The sequence below is a fragment of the Bombina bombina genome, chromosome 3 (assembly GCF_027579735.1).
Source record: "Bombina bombina isolate aBomBom1 chromosome 3, aBomBom1.pri, whole genome shotgun sequence".
NCBI classification, from domain to species: domain Eukaryota; kingdom Metazoa; phylum Chordata; class Amphibia; order Anura; family Bombinatoridae; genus Bombina; species Bombina bombina.
This window is the reverse complement of record NC_069501.1, coordinates 93,818,746-93,838,481: the sequence shown is the minus strand read 5'-3', so window position 1 is coordinate 93,838,481 and position 19,736 is coordinate 93,818,746. Positions and strand designations below refer to the sequence as shown.

General features: G+C 41.7%; 1 protein-coding gene across 1 annotated transcript in view; it reads right to left on the bottom strand.

Annotated features, from left to right (window-relative positions):
- Window positions 1-19,736, bottom strand: part of BRWD1 (bromodomain and WD repeat domain containing 1) — a gene marked incomplete in the record, with an annotated part of 1,309,461 nt that overhangs the window by 798,795 nt on the left and 490,930 nt on the right. The window contains 1 exon segment of the mRNA XM_053705925.1: window positions 13,866-14,091. Coding sequence (XP_053561900.1) covers window positions 13,866-14,091 — 226 coding nt within the window.

Here is a 19,736-nt window from a genome sequence, read left to right as displayed (position 1 = left end):
GTCCCACAAATGTTTAGATTAAACAATCTTCCAGGAACACAAATTCCTCGACCGATATAAAAAAACAGACCTCCCAGGAAAAAATCCAGAACAGCCCGAATAACAAGAGCAAGAAGGCTTTGCAAGTCCCAACCCAAAGGGAAGAGACCACCCCTCGCAGGAGCCCAACATGCCAAAGAGCCAGGGCCATAAAAGTACACTAGAGCCAACAGGCATCCAAGCAACCATCACATGATTGTGCTTGAAAAGTGTGGTAATCCCCCTAAAGGGACACAAAGCTCTGCTCATCTAATCAACCTCGGAAGGAGGAAAGGCTGATTAGACCTCAACGGGGATCAAACTAGCAACCCTCGGTTTGCAACAGTACAGAGTAGCCACAGAGCATTAGTATGTTGAGCTAGCTGTCCAGATAGCCACGAGCTCCAGCCACCAGGGGAAGTGAGGACAAGTCACCCAAACAGAGCAAAACCTCCACATCACATCAGATTCGAATTCAGAGGACATTAAAACCTGAGTTTGGATGCCACCTAGATGGCAATACCTAAACTAAATGAGTTTAAAACCACTAGGACCTCTTCCATCCCAAGAAAGAGATGCAGAGCATGCCCAACACCAGGAATGGACCCCTTACCAGAGCCCAGAATGACACCAATGCCCCAAAAAGGAACAACCAACTCCCAAAGGGAATCCAAGTCCCCCAAAGGCAAACCATCCCAAGGAGAAACGGACCATCCAAGAGGTCTCAATGAAGAAGAGAACCACTAACGGACAATTTCCTAAAGCAACACCGCAAATTCACTGTGACACAGCAAATTCACTGACCCAGTCACCAGAGCGACGGCTATTTAGGACCAAAACAATCCCGAGAGCCGCACGGACCCACAAGTCCTTTTGAGAATGCTTAGCTGAAACTATTAAAACAAATAACATAAATAATGTTAAGAGCACTCGGCACCCCAACCTGACCAGCAAGGTAGAATAGGCACCACGTGTCTGAATAAGCCGTGAGACAGAAGATCTGAACCCGAGTAGGACCAGCCTGCAACCTGGGTCATAACTGCCAAGCTGGCTAAATTCACCCTCAGAGGAGGAGGAAGAAAAAAGACAAGCATGGGACTAACGTGTCCTAAACAACTTCCGAAGAAGCAAACAGCAAGTATCGATCACAGAGATTTTTAAGTTCCCGCAGGAAACATAGTATGAAAAAGCAAAGAAAATTCATCCTAACCGGATAAAATAAAATAAACAGGCCACCCGAAGGTTAACACCCAAGAAGAACAGAAAGATCCACAGGACCAGCCAAATGGAAATCCTGTTCTTCCAACAAAACTGGGAAGGATCTCGATAAGACTGAAAGGAGATTACTTCATCCCCTCATGTCTAACAAGGTGAGCCATTCAAAGGAGGAGACTGATACCCATACCAAGAAGGATAGGGTCCCCAAACCGCTCAAACAAGATGTCTCAGTAGAACACAAAGGCGAGCCAGCCTGTAATGAAAGACACAACACTCAGGAACAGTTACACCCACCAGTGGCCAAGAGACCTGGGGCAATCGGGCACAAGCACAATTGCAAATAAACATCTGGACTTTGTCAACGCGCACACGCCAAAAGAATATACAAGCGAAAACGTGCCACAACCTCCGGGGGGAACAATCCATCCTCCAAGGAGGGAAACACAACCTGGGTTACCCGCATGTGTAGTAGTAGGGAGCGGTAGGGAACTCTCCTCCCAGAGGACAGCCCCCCCCCCCCCCCCCCCCGAGGCGGATGGCTCAGCAATCCCTTGAATCCCCGAGCCCGAGGATCTAGGCGCTCTAGGACGGCCTAAAGAACATAACTGACTGACCTGAGTCAATGGGGCCAATTCGCATTCATCACAGGACAAAGAATCTGAATCAGAAAGTTGACCAATCTCAACATCAGCATCCTCCATAACTGGATAAAGGATCCACAAAAAATGGACTATATATAAACAATGGAAATGGCACCTGACATCCACAATGGCTGGGGGGCACTTAGCACCTTCTATGAACCAGACACCAGCGGACTAGAATTCTCCATCGCCACACAGTCAGGAATACGGAAATGGGAGACCAGAATGTAAACATGCCCGGTCACAAGGTGAACCATACAGTCCAAAAAAGCACGCCCGACCGTAAGGTTGCGTCACTTAGAAAGCTCATTATGTTCCAAAGCTACAAGCCCAGTTAACGCTACACATAAGCAGATTAAATCACAAACATGATTAAAACCCTTCCTGTTCCATAATTCCCCTCAGGAGATATTAACCTTTGATTCCAAGATACTAAAGGAGTCCCATTGAGACCCTGTATTTTTCATGTGAGTTTGCAGGAACAAATGAGTTACAGTACAATCATGAAGAAGTAAAATGAAACAATCTTACCGGAATCAACGCCGTGGAACAGGTACACGGCCCTTCAAGTGTGACGGATAGTAACCTTGCCTCCGCCTTGTTAAAATGAGTTGGGATGGTTTCAAACAAAGACTCTTCCTGCATCTGCGGACTAACTTTCATCCAAGCCCTCAATGAGAGACAGACAGGATTACTTAAAACTCCCGTTCCCTGTCGAAGAGTACTACCCTTGATAAGAGACGAAAACAAACTTCTGACACTTCTCTGCCAACCGCCTGGGACGAAAGGCAAAGAAGGACTGGAGGATGAGGGAAGTGGAAGGAGTATTTAAGCCTTTGGCTTGGGTGTCTTTGCCTCCTCCTAGTGGCCAGGTTCTTATTTCCCAAAAGTAATGAATGCAGCTGTGGACTCTTTCCCTTTATGAAGAAAAGTACCTTCCTTCTCCGGAACAATGAAGAGATTTAAATAAAATCCCATCCCCTGGTCCTGCAAATATGATTTAAGATAGACTGGAAAAAAGCTTGAGCTTTTAAAATAATTCCTTTGAACCTTCGTCTGGGAGGCCTGGTACCTGCCTCTACCAGAACCTCTGGATCGGGAGCTGCACCTTCATGCAGATTTGGTACAAGGGATTGATTCTTAGCCTGGTTTAACTTGCTCCAGTTAGCGCACTAGGCCTCCAGACTGGGTCAGAGGTGCCTTGCTTTTGGGCAGAGGAGACAGCCTTTTGTTCCTTATTCTGATGAAAGGAACAAAATCGATTGGAAGCTTTAGGTTTCACTATAGACTTCTTGTCCTGAAAAAGAAAAGCCCCTTTATTAGCTTCTAGGGTAGATTTAGGGACTGAATTAAAAGCTCCATTATAGCAAACTGCATAACAAAGCTGGAAACATTAAAAACACCTCAGAACAGATAAAGCTCTAGAAATGCACGCAAAAAAAAAAACTCGGCTAAAAAAATGATTTAACGTGCCAAAAAGCTACATGAACACAGCCAAGATGTAAGTGAGCTAACCAGACGTGTAAAAAAATATAAACACAGTCTAAGCGCGAAAATAACTAAAAGGATGTGCGCAACCCTGACGCACAGAAAACAGATTATAAGATGGTCCTCCGCCTGCATCTCCTTCAGTATTTAGCATATTAAGGACGATCCGGCTTCCTACATTCGCTGTGTGCCTCACAAGCTGGATGCCAAAGGGGGCACACAACAATTGGAGGAAGCCAGATTTGTCATCGATCTACTCAATACTGAAGGAGATGCAGGCGGAGGATCGTCTGTGTGTTTACAGTAACAAAAAGGTAAGTATTTTAAAAAAGAAGCGGAATTGTAAAGTTTAAAGTGACGATTTTTGAAGAGTATTTTTAAAAACTGCTATTTAAATCATTCAACTCTACAATCCCTTTAACACTCACTTATCTTGATGAAAATTCAAATAAAGGAGAATCACTAGGAAGAACAGACAGTTGAGAAACTCTTATAGCAGAGGAAATAACCAAAAGAAACAAGACTTTCCAGGAAAGAAACTTAATATGCACCTTATGCATAGGCTTAAAGTGAAGGTAAAGTTACCTTGACACTGATACAGAATCCAATTATTTTTTAAAAATGAATGGGACTTTCATTCATGATTTTTTACATTATTACTTCAAAAGCCTTTATTTTCTATTTAAAATCCTTTTTTGCCGATTTTCACAATCATCCCGCTCTGTATTTTTTTTTTTTTTATTTCTGGTCACGTTTTTAGAGCAACCAGTTGAATTTCTGGCCGTTAGGTGCCCGTGACCCGACGTCTTCCGCCCACTCGCTATACTGCGCATGCGCTAGAGTCTATTTCTCAATCAAAGACTACACCGGGCGTTCTAGTTTCACGCATGTAGAGGTTGGGAGGAGTTATGGACAGAACGGTAGGGAAAAATATAGTTTAAAAAAAAGGACTAGTATAATTTTTTTTATAAAATAAAGTTAGCGATTAGCATATTCTATGTTCAAGGAATACATAGATATATTCAAATCACATAAACTTTATCTTCACTTTAAATGGAGGATCCTGCAAAAACTTCAGCATCAGATTCAAGTTCTGAGGAGAAATTGGTTTAATAACAGGCTTAATACACACCAAAGCCTGAACAAAGCCATAAATATCAGGAAGATTAGCAATATTCTTGTGAAACAAAACAAAGGAGCAGAAATCGGAGCTTTCAAAGAACTGGCAGATAAAAACATTTATCCAAACCATTTTACAAAAATTGCAAAATTCTAGGAATCCCTAGAATACAAGAAGAATACAAGAGAAAAACATGAAAGACACAAAGAAATAAAAGTTTACCGAACATAATACATTTTCCTGATAACTGGCATTCAAGCTTTAATCAAGGTTTCAATCACAGACTCAGATAAACCCCTATGCCTAAGAACTAACTGCTCAATCTCAATGCCATCAAGTTAGAGATTTGAGATCCTGATGGAAAATCAGACCTTGGCAAATAAGATCCTGCCTTAGAGAAAAAGACCAGGGAGGGCAACTGGACATCTGAACCAGAACCGCAAAGCAAACTCTGCGGGACCAGACTGGAGAGCCGTTAGAATCACTGAAATTCTCCTGCCTGATCTTGGAAATTACTCTGGGAAGAACAAGAGACGGAAACACCTAGGTCAGCTGAAAGGACCATGATACTATCAGAGCATTCACAAACTCTGCCTGAGGATCCCTTGACATTGTAAAGTACTTGGGAAGTTTTAGGTTGAACCCAAAGGCCATTAGATCAGATATCAGAAGTCCTCAAAGATCTACAATCTGACTGAACACTTTCAGATGAACAGAGCATTCACTTGGATTAAGGAACGGATGACTAAAAACAACTGCTTCCCAATTAAACACCCCTGGAATGTGGACTGCTCATGTCTAAAGGCCCTCCCTTGATGGTTGACATAAGCCATGGCTGTAAAATTGTCTGACTGAAACCAGAGAAAAAATATTCCTCAAAGTAAGGGCCAGACTTAAAGAGCTCTGAAAATTTCACGAAGTTCTAAGATGTTTATAGGCAACCTTACCTCCCAAGGTGCCCAAACTCCCTGTATTGTCAGAGATCCCCAAACAGCTCCCCATCCTGAAAGACTTGCATCTGTAGTGATCACAGACCAAAATAGAACTAGCAAAAGAAGCCCCCTGGCAAAATAAGCTGAAAATCCTGACACCAAAACAGGAACTGTCTTGTTTTGAGATCTGAGACAACAGAGAATGATCTCTGCACCACTGTTGAAGCATACAAAGCTGAAGTGGTCTCATAAGAAAATGAGCAAACGGAATAGCACCGGGGGCTGTAATGATAAGACTTAAAAACTCTATACAAAGAGCAAAAGAAGGAAACTGAAGAGACTGACTATTTTGAAAGGCAGAAATCAACTTCAATCTCCTTTGATCTGTTAAAAAAATGTCTCATGGTGAAAATCTATTTGGAACCCAAGAAAAGTAGCCTTTGTCTGATGAACTAAAGAACTCTTTAGCAAATATTTCTTCCATCTATGTTGACGAAGAAACAACAGCAGCAGTCTGTTGGTGTGAGATTCTGCTAAATGTAAAGATGGAGCTAATACCAATATATTGTCCAGGTAAGCAAACACTGCTATTACCTGACCTCTGATGACAGACAAAAGATCCCTCAGAACCTTTGTGAAGATCCTTAAAACTGTAGCCAGACCAAACAGTAGAGGAACACAACTAAAAATGCTTGTCTAGAAAAACAAACCTTAGAAACGGAAAGTAATTTTTGTGAATAGGAATATGGAGATAAACTGTCCTTGCTGAAAAAAGGCAGAATAGAACGAATTAGTCTCCATTTTGAAAGTTGGAACTTTGACAAACTAGTTCCAAGCCTTTCATATCAAAACTGATATGAACGATCCCTCCTTCTTAGGAACAATAGACATTTGAATAAATTCCCTTTCCTTGTTCCAGCAGAGGAACAGGAACTATCACATACATATATTACAGATCCAGGACTGATTGAAGAGAAGCCTGAGCATTCAAAGGATTCTCCGGAATATTTGACAAAAGAAACCTTCCTTTGGGAGGTCTTACCCTTAAACCTATTCGATAACCTTCGGAAAATATATTCAGAGCCCAAGAATCTGAAACATTCCGAAACCATGCGTCTTGAAAGAGACTTAACCTGCCATCTACCAGAGAATCTGGATTCGGGGTCACACCTTCATGCGGATTTTGGAGCAGGAGTAGATTTTTTTGTCCTGCTTAGGCTTGTTTCCAATTAGAGCTTCCAACCAGAGGAAACTTGCTTAGATGTGGAGGAATCAGATTATTGCTCCTTACTTTTATAAAAAAAGAAAAAAAAAACGATTAGAAGCCTTAAATGTAACCCTAGACGACTTTTCTTGGTGGGAAAAAGCTCCTTTAACACCAGTAACGGTGGAAAAATGTAATCTAGTTCCAAACAATTTCTATCCTTGAAAAGAAATTATTCAAGCGAATCACGACTTAAAGATAACCTGCCTGTAAATACACTATTAAATGATTCACGTTTCCTTTAAAAGAAGTGCAATCCTCAAGAGAGATAATAGTACATTTAGCTAAAGTGGAAATGGCACCATCCACCTTAGGGACAGCTTCCCAAATGCTTTATTTGGTGAATGCTTACATTGTATAATTTCTGCTTTCATTTTTTTTTCCAGTTGAAGCCAATTCATCAAAAAGTGCAATGGAAGTGCCGGTGCAGTACCAAAAAATGCAGATGCGTATTTATTATTATATTATTTAAAAAGTTTTACATCCATATGTTGCACTACAAGGTGCCTTACACACAGATCACAAGCACACACATAAACCTCCCAAAATACAAATATAGGATAATTGTATATAGATAAGTGCAAGTTTAGTGCTCTAAAAGCCTTTCAAATATCATCTCCAATTAATCTCAGGTTCGAGCTTTATTTCAAACATTTTTTTTTTTATTTTTTTTTAGAGAGAAGCTTTTTATAAGCTTAAAACATATCTGTATATTGTTTCAAAGAAATAGTAAAGTTTACATACATTTTCATACATTGTTATTAATCCAAGGGCATTAGCTTAAAATTTTGTGCATGATGGCTGCCATCTTGGAGATTCCAGTCTTTTTTTTTTAGAAATTTTTTATTGAGGAAAAAGAAGAAATTGACAGGCAAGGACTCAGGTTACAATGTCCACAATTGCATACTTTACAGTAAGAGTATAAAATCCTATATAGAAAATGTAAAATAGTATAATACCTCCTACTGCCAAGATAATACCTGTATGATAAAATAAACAAAAAATAACAAATTAAATTCCTCAGTTTTCTACCTCCCCAACATAAACGAGGTCACTCTCGGACCATAAACTAATGCATTATAAATAGTAGCGGGAGGGTTATATACATATAAGGCCACTTATGGACCTGTAATATGCTAATGGAACACATTTATCCTGAGGGTAACAGAAATTACTAACTTGCACGGAATATATGGAGGAATCCCTTCCTATAAAGACTTAGAAACAATTGTCAACTAAAGAAGACAAATGAGGGGGGGGGGGCAAAATAAAGGGGAGCAGGTCACCCGTTGGAAGAGTCAAGAAAAAACAAAATTTATGCTTACCTGATAAATTCCTTTCTCCTGTAGTGTGGTCAGTCCACGGGTCATCATTACTTCTGGGATATTAACTCCTCCCCAACAGGAAGTGCAAGAGGATTCACCCAGCAGAGCTGCCATACAGCTCCTCCCCTCTACGTCACCTCCAGTCATTCGACCAAGGACCAACGAGAAAGGAGAAGCCAAAGGGTGTAATGGTGACTGGAGTATAATTCAAAAAATTTTTTACCTGCCATAAAAAACAGGGCGGGCCGTGGACTGACCACACTACAGGAGAAAGGAATTTATCAGGTAAGCATAAATTTTGTTTTCTCCTGTTAAGTGTGGTCAGTCCACGGGTCATCATTACTTCTGGGATACCAATACCAAAGCTAAAGTACACAGATGACGGGAGGGACAGGCAGGCTCTTTATACGGAAGGAACCACTGCCTGAAGAACCTTTCTCCCAAAAACAGCCTCCGAAGAAGCAAAAGTGTCAAATTTGTAAAATTTGGAAAAAGTATGAAGAGAAGACCAAGTTGCAGCCTTGCAAATCTGTTCAACAGAAGCCTCATTCTTAAAGGCCCAAGTGGAAGCCACAGCTCTAGTAGAATGTGCTGTAATTCTTTCAGGAGGCTGCTGTCCAGCAGTCTCATAGGCTAACCGAATTATGCTACGAAGCCAAAAAGAGAGAGAGGTAGCCGAAGCTTTATGACCTCTCCTCTGACCAGAATAAACGACAAACAGGGAAGACGTTTGTCGAAAATCCTTAGTTGCCTGTAGATAAAATTTCAGGGCACGGACTACATCTAGATTGTGTAGCAGACGTTCCTTCTTCGAGGAAGGATTAGGACACAAAGATGGAACCACAATCTCTTGATTGATATCCCTGTTAGTGACCACCTTAGGTAGGAACCCAGGTTTAGTACGCAGAACTACCTTGTCTGAATGAAAAATCAGATAAGGAGAATCACAATGTAAGGCGGATAACTCAGAGACTCTTCGAGCCGAGGAAATCGCCATTAAAAATAGAACTTTCCAAGATAACAGCTTGATATCAATGGAATGAAGGGGTTCAAACGGAACACCCTGTAAAACATTAAGAACTAAGTTCAAACTCCATGGTGGAGCAACAGTTTTAAACACAGGCTTGATCCTAGATAAAGCCTGACAAAAAGCTTGAACGTCCGGAACTTCTGACAGACGTTTGTGTAAAAGAATGGACAGAGCTGAAATCTGTCCCTTTAAGGAACTAGCGGATAAACCCTTTTCCAAACCTTCTTGTATAAAAGACAATATCCTCGGAATCCTAACCTTACTCCATGAGTAACTCTTGGATTCGCACCAATATAAGTATTTGCGCCATATCTTATGATAAATCTTTCTGGTAACAGGCATCCTAGCCTGTATTAAGGTATCAATCACTGACTCAGAAAAACCACGTTTTGATAAAATCAAGCGTTCAATTTCCAAGCAGTCAGCTTCAGAGAAATTAGATTTTGATGTTTGAAGGGACCCTGGATCAGAAGGTCCTGTTTCAGAGGTAGAGACCAAGGTGGACAGGATGACATGTCCACTAGATCTGCATACCAAGTCCTGCGTGGCCATGCAGGTGCTATTAGAATCACTGATGCTCTCTCCTGTTTGATTCTGGCAATCAATCGAGGAAGCATCGGGAAGGGTGGAAACACATAAGCCATCCCGAAGGTCCAAGGTGCTGTCAAAGCATCTATCAGAACCGCTCCCGGATCCCTGGATCTGGACCCGTAACGAGGAAGCTTGGCATTCTGTCGAGACGCCATGAGATCTATCTCTGGTTTGCCCCAACGTTGAAGTATTTGGGCAAAGACCTCCGGATGAAGTTCCCACTCCCCCGGATGAAAAGTCTGACGACTTAAGAAATCCGCCTCCCAGTTCTCCACTCCCGGGATGTGGATTGCTGACAGGTGGCAAGAGTGAGATTCTGCCCAGCGAATTATCTTTGATACTTCCATCATTGCTAGGGAGCTTCTTGTCCCTCCCTGATGGTTGATGTAAGCTACAGTCGTGATGTTGTCCGACTGAAACCTGATGAACCCCCGAGTTGTTAACTGGGGCCAAGCCAGAAGGGCATTGAGAACTGCTCTCAATTCCAGAATGTTTATTGGTAGGAGACTCTCCTCCTGATTCCATAGTCCCTGAGCCTTCAGAGAATTCCAGACAGCGCCCCAACCTAGTAGGCTGGCGTCTGTTGTTACAATTGTCCAGTCCGGCCTGCTGAATGGCATCCCCCTGGACAGATGTGGCCGAGAAAGCCACCATAGAAGAGAATTTCTGGTCTCTTGATCCAGATTCAGAGTAGGGGACAAGTCTGAGTAATCCCCATTCCACTGACTTAGCATGCACAATTGCAGCGGTCTGAGATGTAGGCGTGCAAAGGGTACTATGTCCATTGCCGCTACCATTAAGCCGATCACCTCCATGCATTGAGCTACTGACGGGTGTTGAATGGAATGAAGGAGACGGCATGCATTTTGAAGCTTTGTTAACCTGTCTTCTGTCAGGTAAATCTTTAGTTTCCATTTTGAACGATGGAACTCTTAGGAATTTGTTTAGGATCTTTAAATCCAAGATTGGCCTGAAAGTTCCCTCTTTTTTGGGAACCACAAACAGATTTGAGTAAAACCCTTGTCCTTGTTCCGACCGCGGAACCGGATGGATCACTCCCATTAATAAAAGATCTTGTACGCAGCGTAGAAACGCCTCTTTCTTTATTTGGTTTGTTGACAACCTTGACAGATGAAATCTCCCTCTTGGGGGAGAGGATTTGAAGTCCAGAAGGTATCCCTGAGATATGATCTCTAACGCCCAGGGATCCTGGACATCTCTTGCCCAAGCCTGGGCGAAGAGAGAAAGTCTGCCCCCCACTAGATCCGTTCCCGGATCGGGGGCCCTCGATTCATGCTGTCTTAGGGGCAGCAGCAGGTTTCCTGGCCTGCTTGCCCTTGTTACAGGACTGGTTAGGTCTCCAGCCTTGTCTGTAGCGAGCAACAGCTCCTTCCAGTTTTGGTACAGAGGAAGGTGATGCTGCTCCTGCTTTGAAATTACGAAAGGAACGAAAATTAGACTGTCTAGCCTTAGGTTTGGCTCTGTCTTGAGGCAGGGCATGGCCTTTACCCCCTGTAATGTCAGCGATAATTTCTTTCAACCCGGGCCCGAATAAGGTCTGCCCTTTGAAAGGAATATTAAGCAATTTAGATTTAGAAGTAACATCAGCTGACCAGGATTTTAGCCACAGTGCTCTGCGCGCCTGAATGGCGAATCCGGAATTCTTAGCCGTAAGTTTAGTTAAATGTACTACGGCATCCGAAATAAATGAGTTAGCTAACTTAAGGGCTTTAAGCTTGTGTGTAATCTCATCTAATGGAGCTGATTCAAGTGTCTCTTCCAGAGACTCAAACCAAAATGCTGCTGCAGCCGTGACAGGCGCAATGCATGCAAGAGGTTGCAATATAAAACCTTGTTGAACAAACATTTTCTTAAGGTAACCCTCTAACTTTTTATCCATTGGATCTGAAAAGGCACAGCTATCCTCCACCGGGATAGTGGTACGCTTAGCTAAAGTAGAAACTGCTCCCTCCACCTTAGGGACCGTTTGCCATAAGTCCCGTGTGGTGGCGTCTATTGGAAACATCTTTCTAAATATTGGAGGGGGTGAGAACGGCACACCGGGTCTATCCCACTCCTTAGTAACAATTTCAGTAAGTCTCTTAGGTATAGGAAAAACGTCAGTACTCGACGGTACCGCAAAATATTTATCCAACCTACACAATTTCTCTGGTATTGCAACTGTGTTACAATCATTCAGAGCCGCTAACACCTCCCCTAGTAATACACGGAGGTTTTCCAGCTTAAATTTAAAATTTGAAATATCTGAATCCAGTCTGTTTGGATCAGAACCGTCACCCGCAGAATGAAGCTCTCCGTCCTCATGTTCTGCAAATTGTGACGCAGTATCTGACATGGCCCTAATATTATCAGCGCACTCTGTTCTCACCCCAGAGTGATCACGCTTACCTCTTAGTTCTGGTAATTTAGCCAAAACTTCAGTCATAACAGTAGCCATATCCTGTAATGTGATTTGTAATGGCCGCCCAGATGTACTTGGCGCTACAATATCACGCACCTCCCGAGCGGGAGATGCAGGTACTGACACGTGAGGCGAGTTAGTCGGCATAACTCTCCCCTCGTTGTTTGGTGAAATATGTTCAATTTGTACAGATTGACTTTTATTTAAAGTAGCATCAATGCAGTTAGTACATAAATTTCTATTGGGCTCCACTTTGGCTTTAGCACATATAGCACAGATATCTTCCTCTGAATCAGACATGTTTAACACACTAGCAAATAAACTAGCAACTTGGAAATACTTTTCAAGTAATTTACTATAATATGCAAACGTACTGTGCCTATAAGAAGCACAGAAAAAGTTATGACAGTTGAAAATTGATAAACTGAAAAGTTATAGCATCAAATCTTTGTAAAAAACACACTTTTAGCAAAGGATTGCTCCCATTAGCAAAGGATAATTAACCCTGATAGCAGAAAAAAAATACAGAAATAAATGTTTTTTATCACAGTCAACTACAATCTCACAGCTCTGCTGTGAGTGATTACCTCCCTCAAAACAAGTTTTGAAGACCCCTGAGTTCTGTAGAGATGAACCGGATCATGCAGGGAAGACAATAAACTTCTGACTGAATTTTTTGATGCGTAGCAAAAGCGCCAAAAAAGGCCCCTCCCCCTCATACACAACAGTGAGAGAGATCAGTAAACTGTCATAAATTAAATAAAAACGACTGCCAAGTGGAAAAAATAGTGCCCAAAACATTTTTTCACCCAGTACCTCAGAAAATTCAACGATTTTACATGCCAGCAAAAAACGTTTAACATAAATAAATGAAGTGTTATTAAAAAGCCTGTTGCTAGTCCCTGCAAATTAGGCTAAAGTCTTATGCATACAGTATAATTCCAGTGAAGTGCCATTCCCCAGAATACTGAAGTGTAAAATATACATACATGACAGCCTGATACCAGTTGCTGCTACTGCATTTAAGGCTGAGTTTACATTATATCGGTATGGCAGAATTTTCTCATCAATTCCATTGTCAGAAAATAATAAGCTGCTACATACCTCTTGCAGATTAATCTGCCCGCTGTCCCCTGATCTGAAGTTTACCTCTCCTCAGATGGCCGAGAAACAGCAATATGATCTTAACTACGCCGGCTAAAATCATAGAAAAAACTCAGGTAGATTCTTCTTCAAATTCTACCAGAGAAGGAATAACACACTCCGGTGCTATTATAAAATAACAAACTTTTGATTGAAGGTATAAAACTAAGTATAATCACCACAGTCCTCTCACACATCCTATCTATTCGTTGGGTGCAAGAGAATGACTGGAGGTGACGTAGAGGGGAGGAGCTGTATGGCAGCTCTGCTGGGTGAATCCTCTTGCACTTCCTGTTGGGGAGGAGTTAATATCCCAGAAGTAATGATGACCCGTGGACTGACAACACTTAACAGGAGAAATAAAGATAAAACAGACAAACAAAGACCCCCTAAAATAGCTATTGAGAGTGGACTAAATACTATGAGGGCTTACTTAGAAGAGCATAAATTTCGAGGAGTACATTGTGAACCTTTAACTTGTACAACTGAGTAAATTTAAATAAGAGGGTTAATCATTAATGGAGGGTCTCATCTACATAAACATTTAACATATAAGAGATTAGCAGTGCATGTTATCCTTGTACATTTATCCCACAGGGTTATGCCTCTCTACAAATATTTATTTTTATAGCGACAGGGGAGAGAAGACAAACAAAAAATATATAAAACTTACTTGTTTCCATGTATCCCAACTGAGGAATCAAGTGTTCATTTGCACAATTCTCCCTTCCTGGTACAAGACGTTGATATTTTGGTGCATGTGGATTGCCATCAACGTCCACCAGAAATGGAGGTGGCATTAGATGAGGAGCTTGCTGTGTCTGTTCATCAAGCACAAAGTTATTCCCATCGCGACAGAGAGGTCTATAGTCTGTGTGAAAAAACATTTGATCTGGAATCTGAAAAATGAAAGACAATTCTCAATACAATGCGCTTATCTATTTAGACTGGCGAATACAACTTTATTTAAATTTACATTAAAAAAATTACCAACAAAAATGAAGAAAGTGCCTTATCTTACCTACTGACGTTTGACTATTCTATCTAAATAAAATACATTGTGGTCATGCATAATCATGATTTAAACTATAAAACTATTAAGAACCCATTATCCTTGTTGCAACACAAGTTTACAAGACAAGACATTTCAGTATTATTTTGATGAAATATGTAACATAAAAGAAAAACATAATTTATGTAAGAACTTAACTGATAAATTAATTTCTTTCATATTGGCAAGAGTCCATGAGCTAGTGACATATGGAATATACAATCCTACGGGAGGGGCAAAGTTTCCCAAACCTCAAAATGCCTATAACTACAGCCCTCACCACATCCACAATTCAGTTTAACGAATAGCCAAGAAGTGGGGTGATAAAGGAGTAAAAAGCATCAACAAAGGAATTTGGAAATAATTGTGCTTTATACAAAAAAAATCATAACCACCATAAAAAGGGTGGGCCTCATGGACTCTTGCCAATATGAAAGAAATGAATTTATCAGGTAAATTCTTACATAAATTATGTTTTCTTTCATGTAATTGACAAGAGTCCATGAGCTAGTGACGTATGGGATAGCAATACCCAAGATGTGGAACTTCACGCAAGAGTCACTAGAGAGGGACAAAATAAAAACAGCAATTTTGTTGAAAAAAATAAATCCACAACCCAAATATAAGTTTATTCTCAAAATATAAAAACTTAAAATCATAAGCAGAAGAATCAAACCCAAAGAACTTTCCAACCAAAAACTGCTTTCGAAGACGCAAACACATCAAAATGGTAGAATTTAGTAAATTTATGCAAAGAAGACCAAGATGCTTCTTTGCAAATATGATCAACCGTAGCTTCATTCTTAAAAGCCCAAGAAGTGGAAACTGATCTAGTAGAATGAGCTTTAATTCTCTGAGGCGGGGCTTTACCCGACTCCAAATAAGCTTGATGAATCAAAAGCTTTAACCACGATGCCAAAGAAACGGCAGAAGCCTTCTGACCTTTCCTGGAACCAAAAAAGAAAACGAAATGACTTAAAGTCTTCCTGAAATCTTTAGTGACTTCAACATAATATTTCAGAGCTCTCACCACATCCAAAGAATGTAAAGATCTTTCCAAAAAATGCTTAGGACACAAAGAAGGGACAACAATTTCTCTATTAATGTTGTTAGAATTCCCAACCATAGGTAAGAATTTAAATGAAGTCTGCAAAAGTGCCTTATTATGATGAAAAATCAGAAAAGGAGATTCACAAGAGAGCGGATAATTCAGAAACTCTTCTAGCAAAAGAGATGGCCAAAGGAACAAAACTTTCCATTAAAGTAGTTTAATGTCCAAAGAATGCATAGGCTCAAATGGAGGAGCCTGCAAAGCCTTCAAAACCAAATTAAGACTCCAAGGAGAGATTGATTTAATGACAGGCTTGATACGAACCAAAGCCTGTACAAAACAATGAATATCAGGAAGTTAAGCAATTTTACTGTGGAATAAAACATAAAGAGCAGATATTTATCCTTTCAAGGAACTTGCAGACAAACCTTTATCCAAACCATCTTGAAGAAACTGTAAAATTCTAGGAATTCTAAAAGAATGCCAGGAGAATTTATGAGAAGAACACCATGAAATATATGTCTTCCAAACTAGATAATAAATCTTTCCAGAAACAGATTTACGAGCCTGCAACATAGTATTAATCACTGAGTCAGAGAAACCTCTATGACTAAGCGTTCAATTTCCATACCTTCAAATTTAATGATTTGAGATCCTGATGGAAAAACGGACCTTGAGATAGGTCTGGCCTTAATGGAAGTGGTCAAGGTTGGCAACTGGACATCCGAACAAGATCCGCATACCAAAACCTGTGAGGCCATGCTGGAGCCACCAGCAGCACAAACGATTGCTCCATGATGATTTTGGAGATCACTCTTGGAAGAAGAACTAGAGGTTGATAATACCAAGGAAGTGTCAAAGCATCCACTGCTTCCGCCTGAGGATCCCTGGACCTGGACAGGTACCTGGGAAGTTTCTTGTTTAGATGAGAAGCCATCAGATCTATTTCTGCAAGCCCCCACATCTGAACAATTTGAGAAAACACATCTGGGTGGAGAGACCATTCTCCAGGATGTAAAGTCTGACGACTGAGATAATCCGCTTACCAATTGTCTATACCTGGGATATGAACCGCAGAAATTAGACAGGAGCTGGATTCTGCCCAAATAAGTATCCGAGATACTTCTTTCATAGCTTGAGGACTGAGTCCCACCCTGATGATTGACATATGTTGTCTGTCTGAAAACAAATTAACGGTTCTCTCTTCAACAGAGGCCAAAACTGAAGAGCCCTGAAAATTGCAAAAGTTCCAAAATATTGATTGGTAATCTCACCTCTTGATTTCCAAACCCCTTGTGCTGTCAGAGATCCCCACACAGCTCCCCAACCTGAAAGTCTTGCATCTGTTGTGATCACAGTCCAGGTTGGACAAACGAAAGAGGCCCTTAAAATTATACGATGGTGATCTAACCACCAAGTAAGAGAAAGTCGAACATTGGAATTTAAGGATATTAATTGTGATATCCTTGTATAATCCCTGCACTATTGGTTCAGCATACAAAGCTGAAGAGGTCTCATGTGAAAACGAGCAAAGGGGATCGCGTCCGATGCTGCAGTCATGAGACCTAAAACTTCTATGCACATAGCTACTGAAGGGAATGACTTAGACTGAAGGTTCCGACAGGCTGCAACCAATTTCAAACGTATCTTGTCTGTTAGAGACAAAGTCATGGACACTGAATCTATCTGGAAACCTAAAAAGGTTACCTTTGTCTGAGGGATCAAATAACTTTTTGGTAAATTGATCCTCCAACCATGTCTTTGAAGAAACAACACTAGATGATTCACGTGAGATTCTGCAGAACGTAAAGACTGAGCGAGTACCAAGATATCGTCCAAATAAGGAAACACCACAATACCCCGCTCTCTGATTACAGAGAGTAGGGCACCGAGAACCTTTGAAAAGTTTCTTGGAGCTGTCGCTAGGCCAAAAGGAAGAGCAACAAATTGGTAATGCTGGTCTAGAAAAGAGAATCTCAGGATAGTGATCCGGATGAATCAAAATATGAAGATATGCACCCTGTAAGTCTATTGTGGACATATAATGCCCTTGCTGAACAAAAGGCAGAATAGTACTTATAGTCACCATCTTGAAAGTTGGTACTCTTACATATCGATTCAAAATCTTTAGATCCAAAACTGGTCTGAATTAAATTCTCTTTCTTTGGGACAATGAATATATTTGAATAAAACCCCAGGCCCTGTTCCTGAAACGGAACTGGCATGATTACCCCTGATAACTCCAGGTCTTAAACACACTTCAGGAAAGCCTGAGCCTTTACTGGGTTCGATGGAATGCGTGAGAGAAAAAAAATCTTCTCACAGGCGGCCTTACTCTGAATCCTATTCTGTACCCCTGAGAGACAATACTCTGAATTCAATGATTTTGGACCGAACTGATCCAAACATCTTTGAAGAATTTTAATCTTCCCCCTACCAGCTGAGCTGGAATGAGGGCCACACCTTCATGCGGACTTGGGGGATGGCTTCGATCTCTTAAAAGGCTTGGATTTATTCCAATTTGAGGAAGGCTTCCAATTGAAAACAGATTTTCTTTGGAGAAGGATTAGATTTCGGTTCCTTATTATGTCGAAAGGAATGAAAACAGTTAGAAGCTTTAGATTTACCTTTAGGTTTTTATCCTGAGGCAAAAAAACTCCCTTCCCCCAGTGACAGTTGAAATTATTGAATCCAACTGAGAACCAAATAATTGATTACCTTGGAAAGAAAGAGAAAGCCATCTGGATTTAGAAGTCATATGCCCAATGTCTCATAAGCCGAGTGAATCAAGCTCCTTAACTGAAAAGACGAAGTAGCAGAGGCCCTTTGCCCCTTGCGCTTCCCAGAATACACCACAAAAAGATGTAGATTGTCTGAAATCCTTTGTAGACTTAAGATAGAACTTCAAGGCACGAACCACATCCAGGTTATGAAGTAACCTCTCCTTTGAAGAAGGCTTAGAACACAAGGAAGGAACCACTATTTCCTGATTGATGTTATGGTTAGACACCACCTTGGGGAGAAACCCCAACCCAGTGCAAAGTACAGCCTTATCCACATGAAACACCAGATAAGGAGAATCACATTGCAAGGCAGCTAGTTCAGATACTCTGCGTGCCGATGCAACAGCCAACAGGAATAGAACCTTCCAGGACAGAATCTTAATGTCAATGGAATGCATAGGTTCAAACGGAACCCTCTGCAAAACCCTAAGGACTAAGTTTAAGCTCCAAGCTGGAGCTGACTGTCTAAAGACAGGCCTGATTCTAGACAGAGCCTGAACAAAAGATTGAATGTCAGGGAGCTCTGCAAGTCTCCTATGCAACAAAACTGATAAAGCCGAAATCTGTCCCTTTAGGGCACTAGCGGCAAGACCCTTATCCAAACCATCCTGGAGAAAGGCCAGAATCCTGGATACCTTCACCTTACGCCAAGGATATCCATGCTTCTCACACCAGGAGAATTAAGTCCTCCACACCTTATGGTAGATGTGACGAGTGACTGGCTTCCTTGCCTGAATTAGAGTATCAATCACACTTTCCGAAAAAACTCTCTTGGCTAAGACTAGGCATTCAATCTCCACGCAGTCAGCCTCAGATGATCTAAATTTCGATGTTGAAAACGAACCTGTGACAGCAGATCCCTGCGACAGGGTAACCTCCACGGCAGAGAGGACGACATCCCCACCAGATCCGCAAACCACATCCTCCGCAGCCACGAAGGAGCAATCAGAATGGCAGAGGCCCGCTCTCCTGTTTGAAGCGTGCCACTACTCGAGGTAGAAGTGGAAGCGGTGGAAAAATGTAAGCTAGGCTAAATCCCCAAGGAACTACTAGGGCATCTATCAGCTCTGCCTGGGGATCCAGGGACCTCGACCCATATCGAGGTAGCTTGCTGTCTGGATGCCATGACATCTATCTCCAGCGTTCCACATTTGTGACAAATCTCCCTCGGGGTGAAAAGACCAATCCCCCGGATGAAACGTTTGCCTGCTGAGAAAGTCCGCTTCCCAGTTGTCCACACCTGGAATGTGAATCGCTGAGAGTGAGCAGTCGTGGGACTCTGCCCATTCCAGAATCCGAGACACCTCCCTCATCGCGAGGGAGCTCCTCGTACCCCTTTGATGGTTGATGTAAGCCACCGAGGTAATGTTGTCGGTCTGGAATCTGATGAAACTGACTAACCCCAGAGAAGGCCATGCCTTAAGAGCATTGTAAATTGCTCTTAGTTTTAGGATGTTGATTGGAAGGAAAGACTCCTCCCTGGACCACTTTCCTTGTGCCATCTTGACACCCCAAACAGCTCCCCATCTCGACAGACTGGCGTCAGTTGCTCCGGACAGGTCCACCAATAGAGGGAGTTCAGAGTCTGAGCATCCATGGATATCAGCTGTGAAAGATCTGAATGATCGCCGTTCCACTGTCTCAACATGCACAATTGAA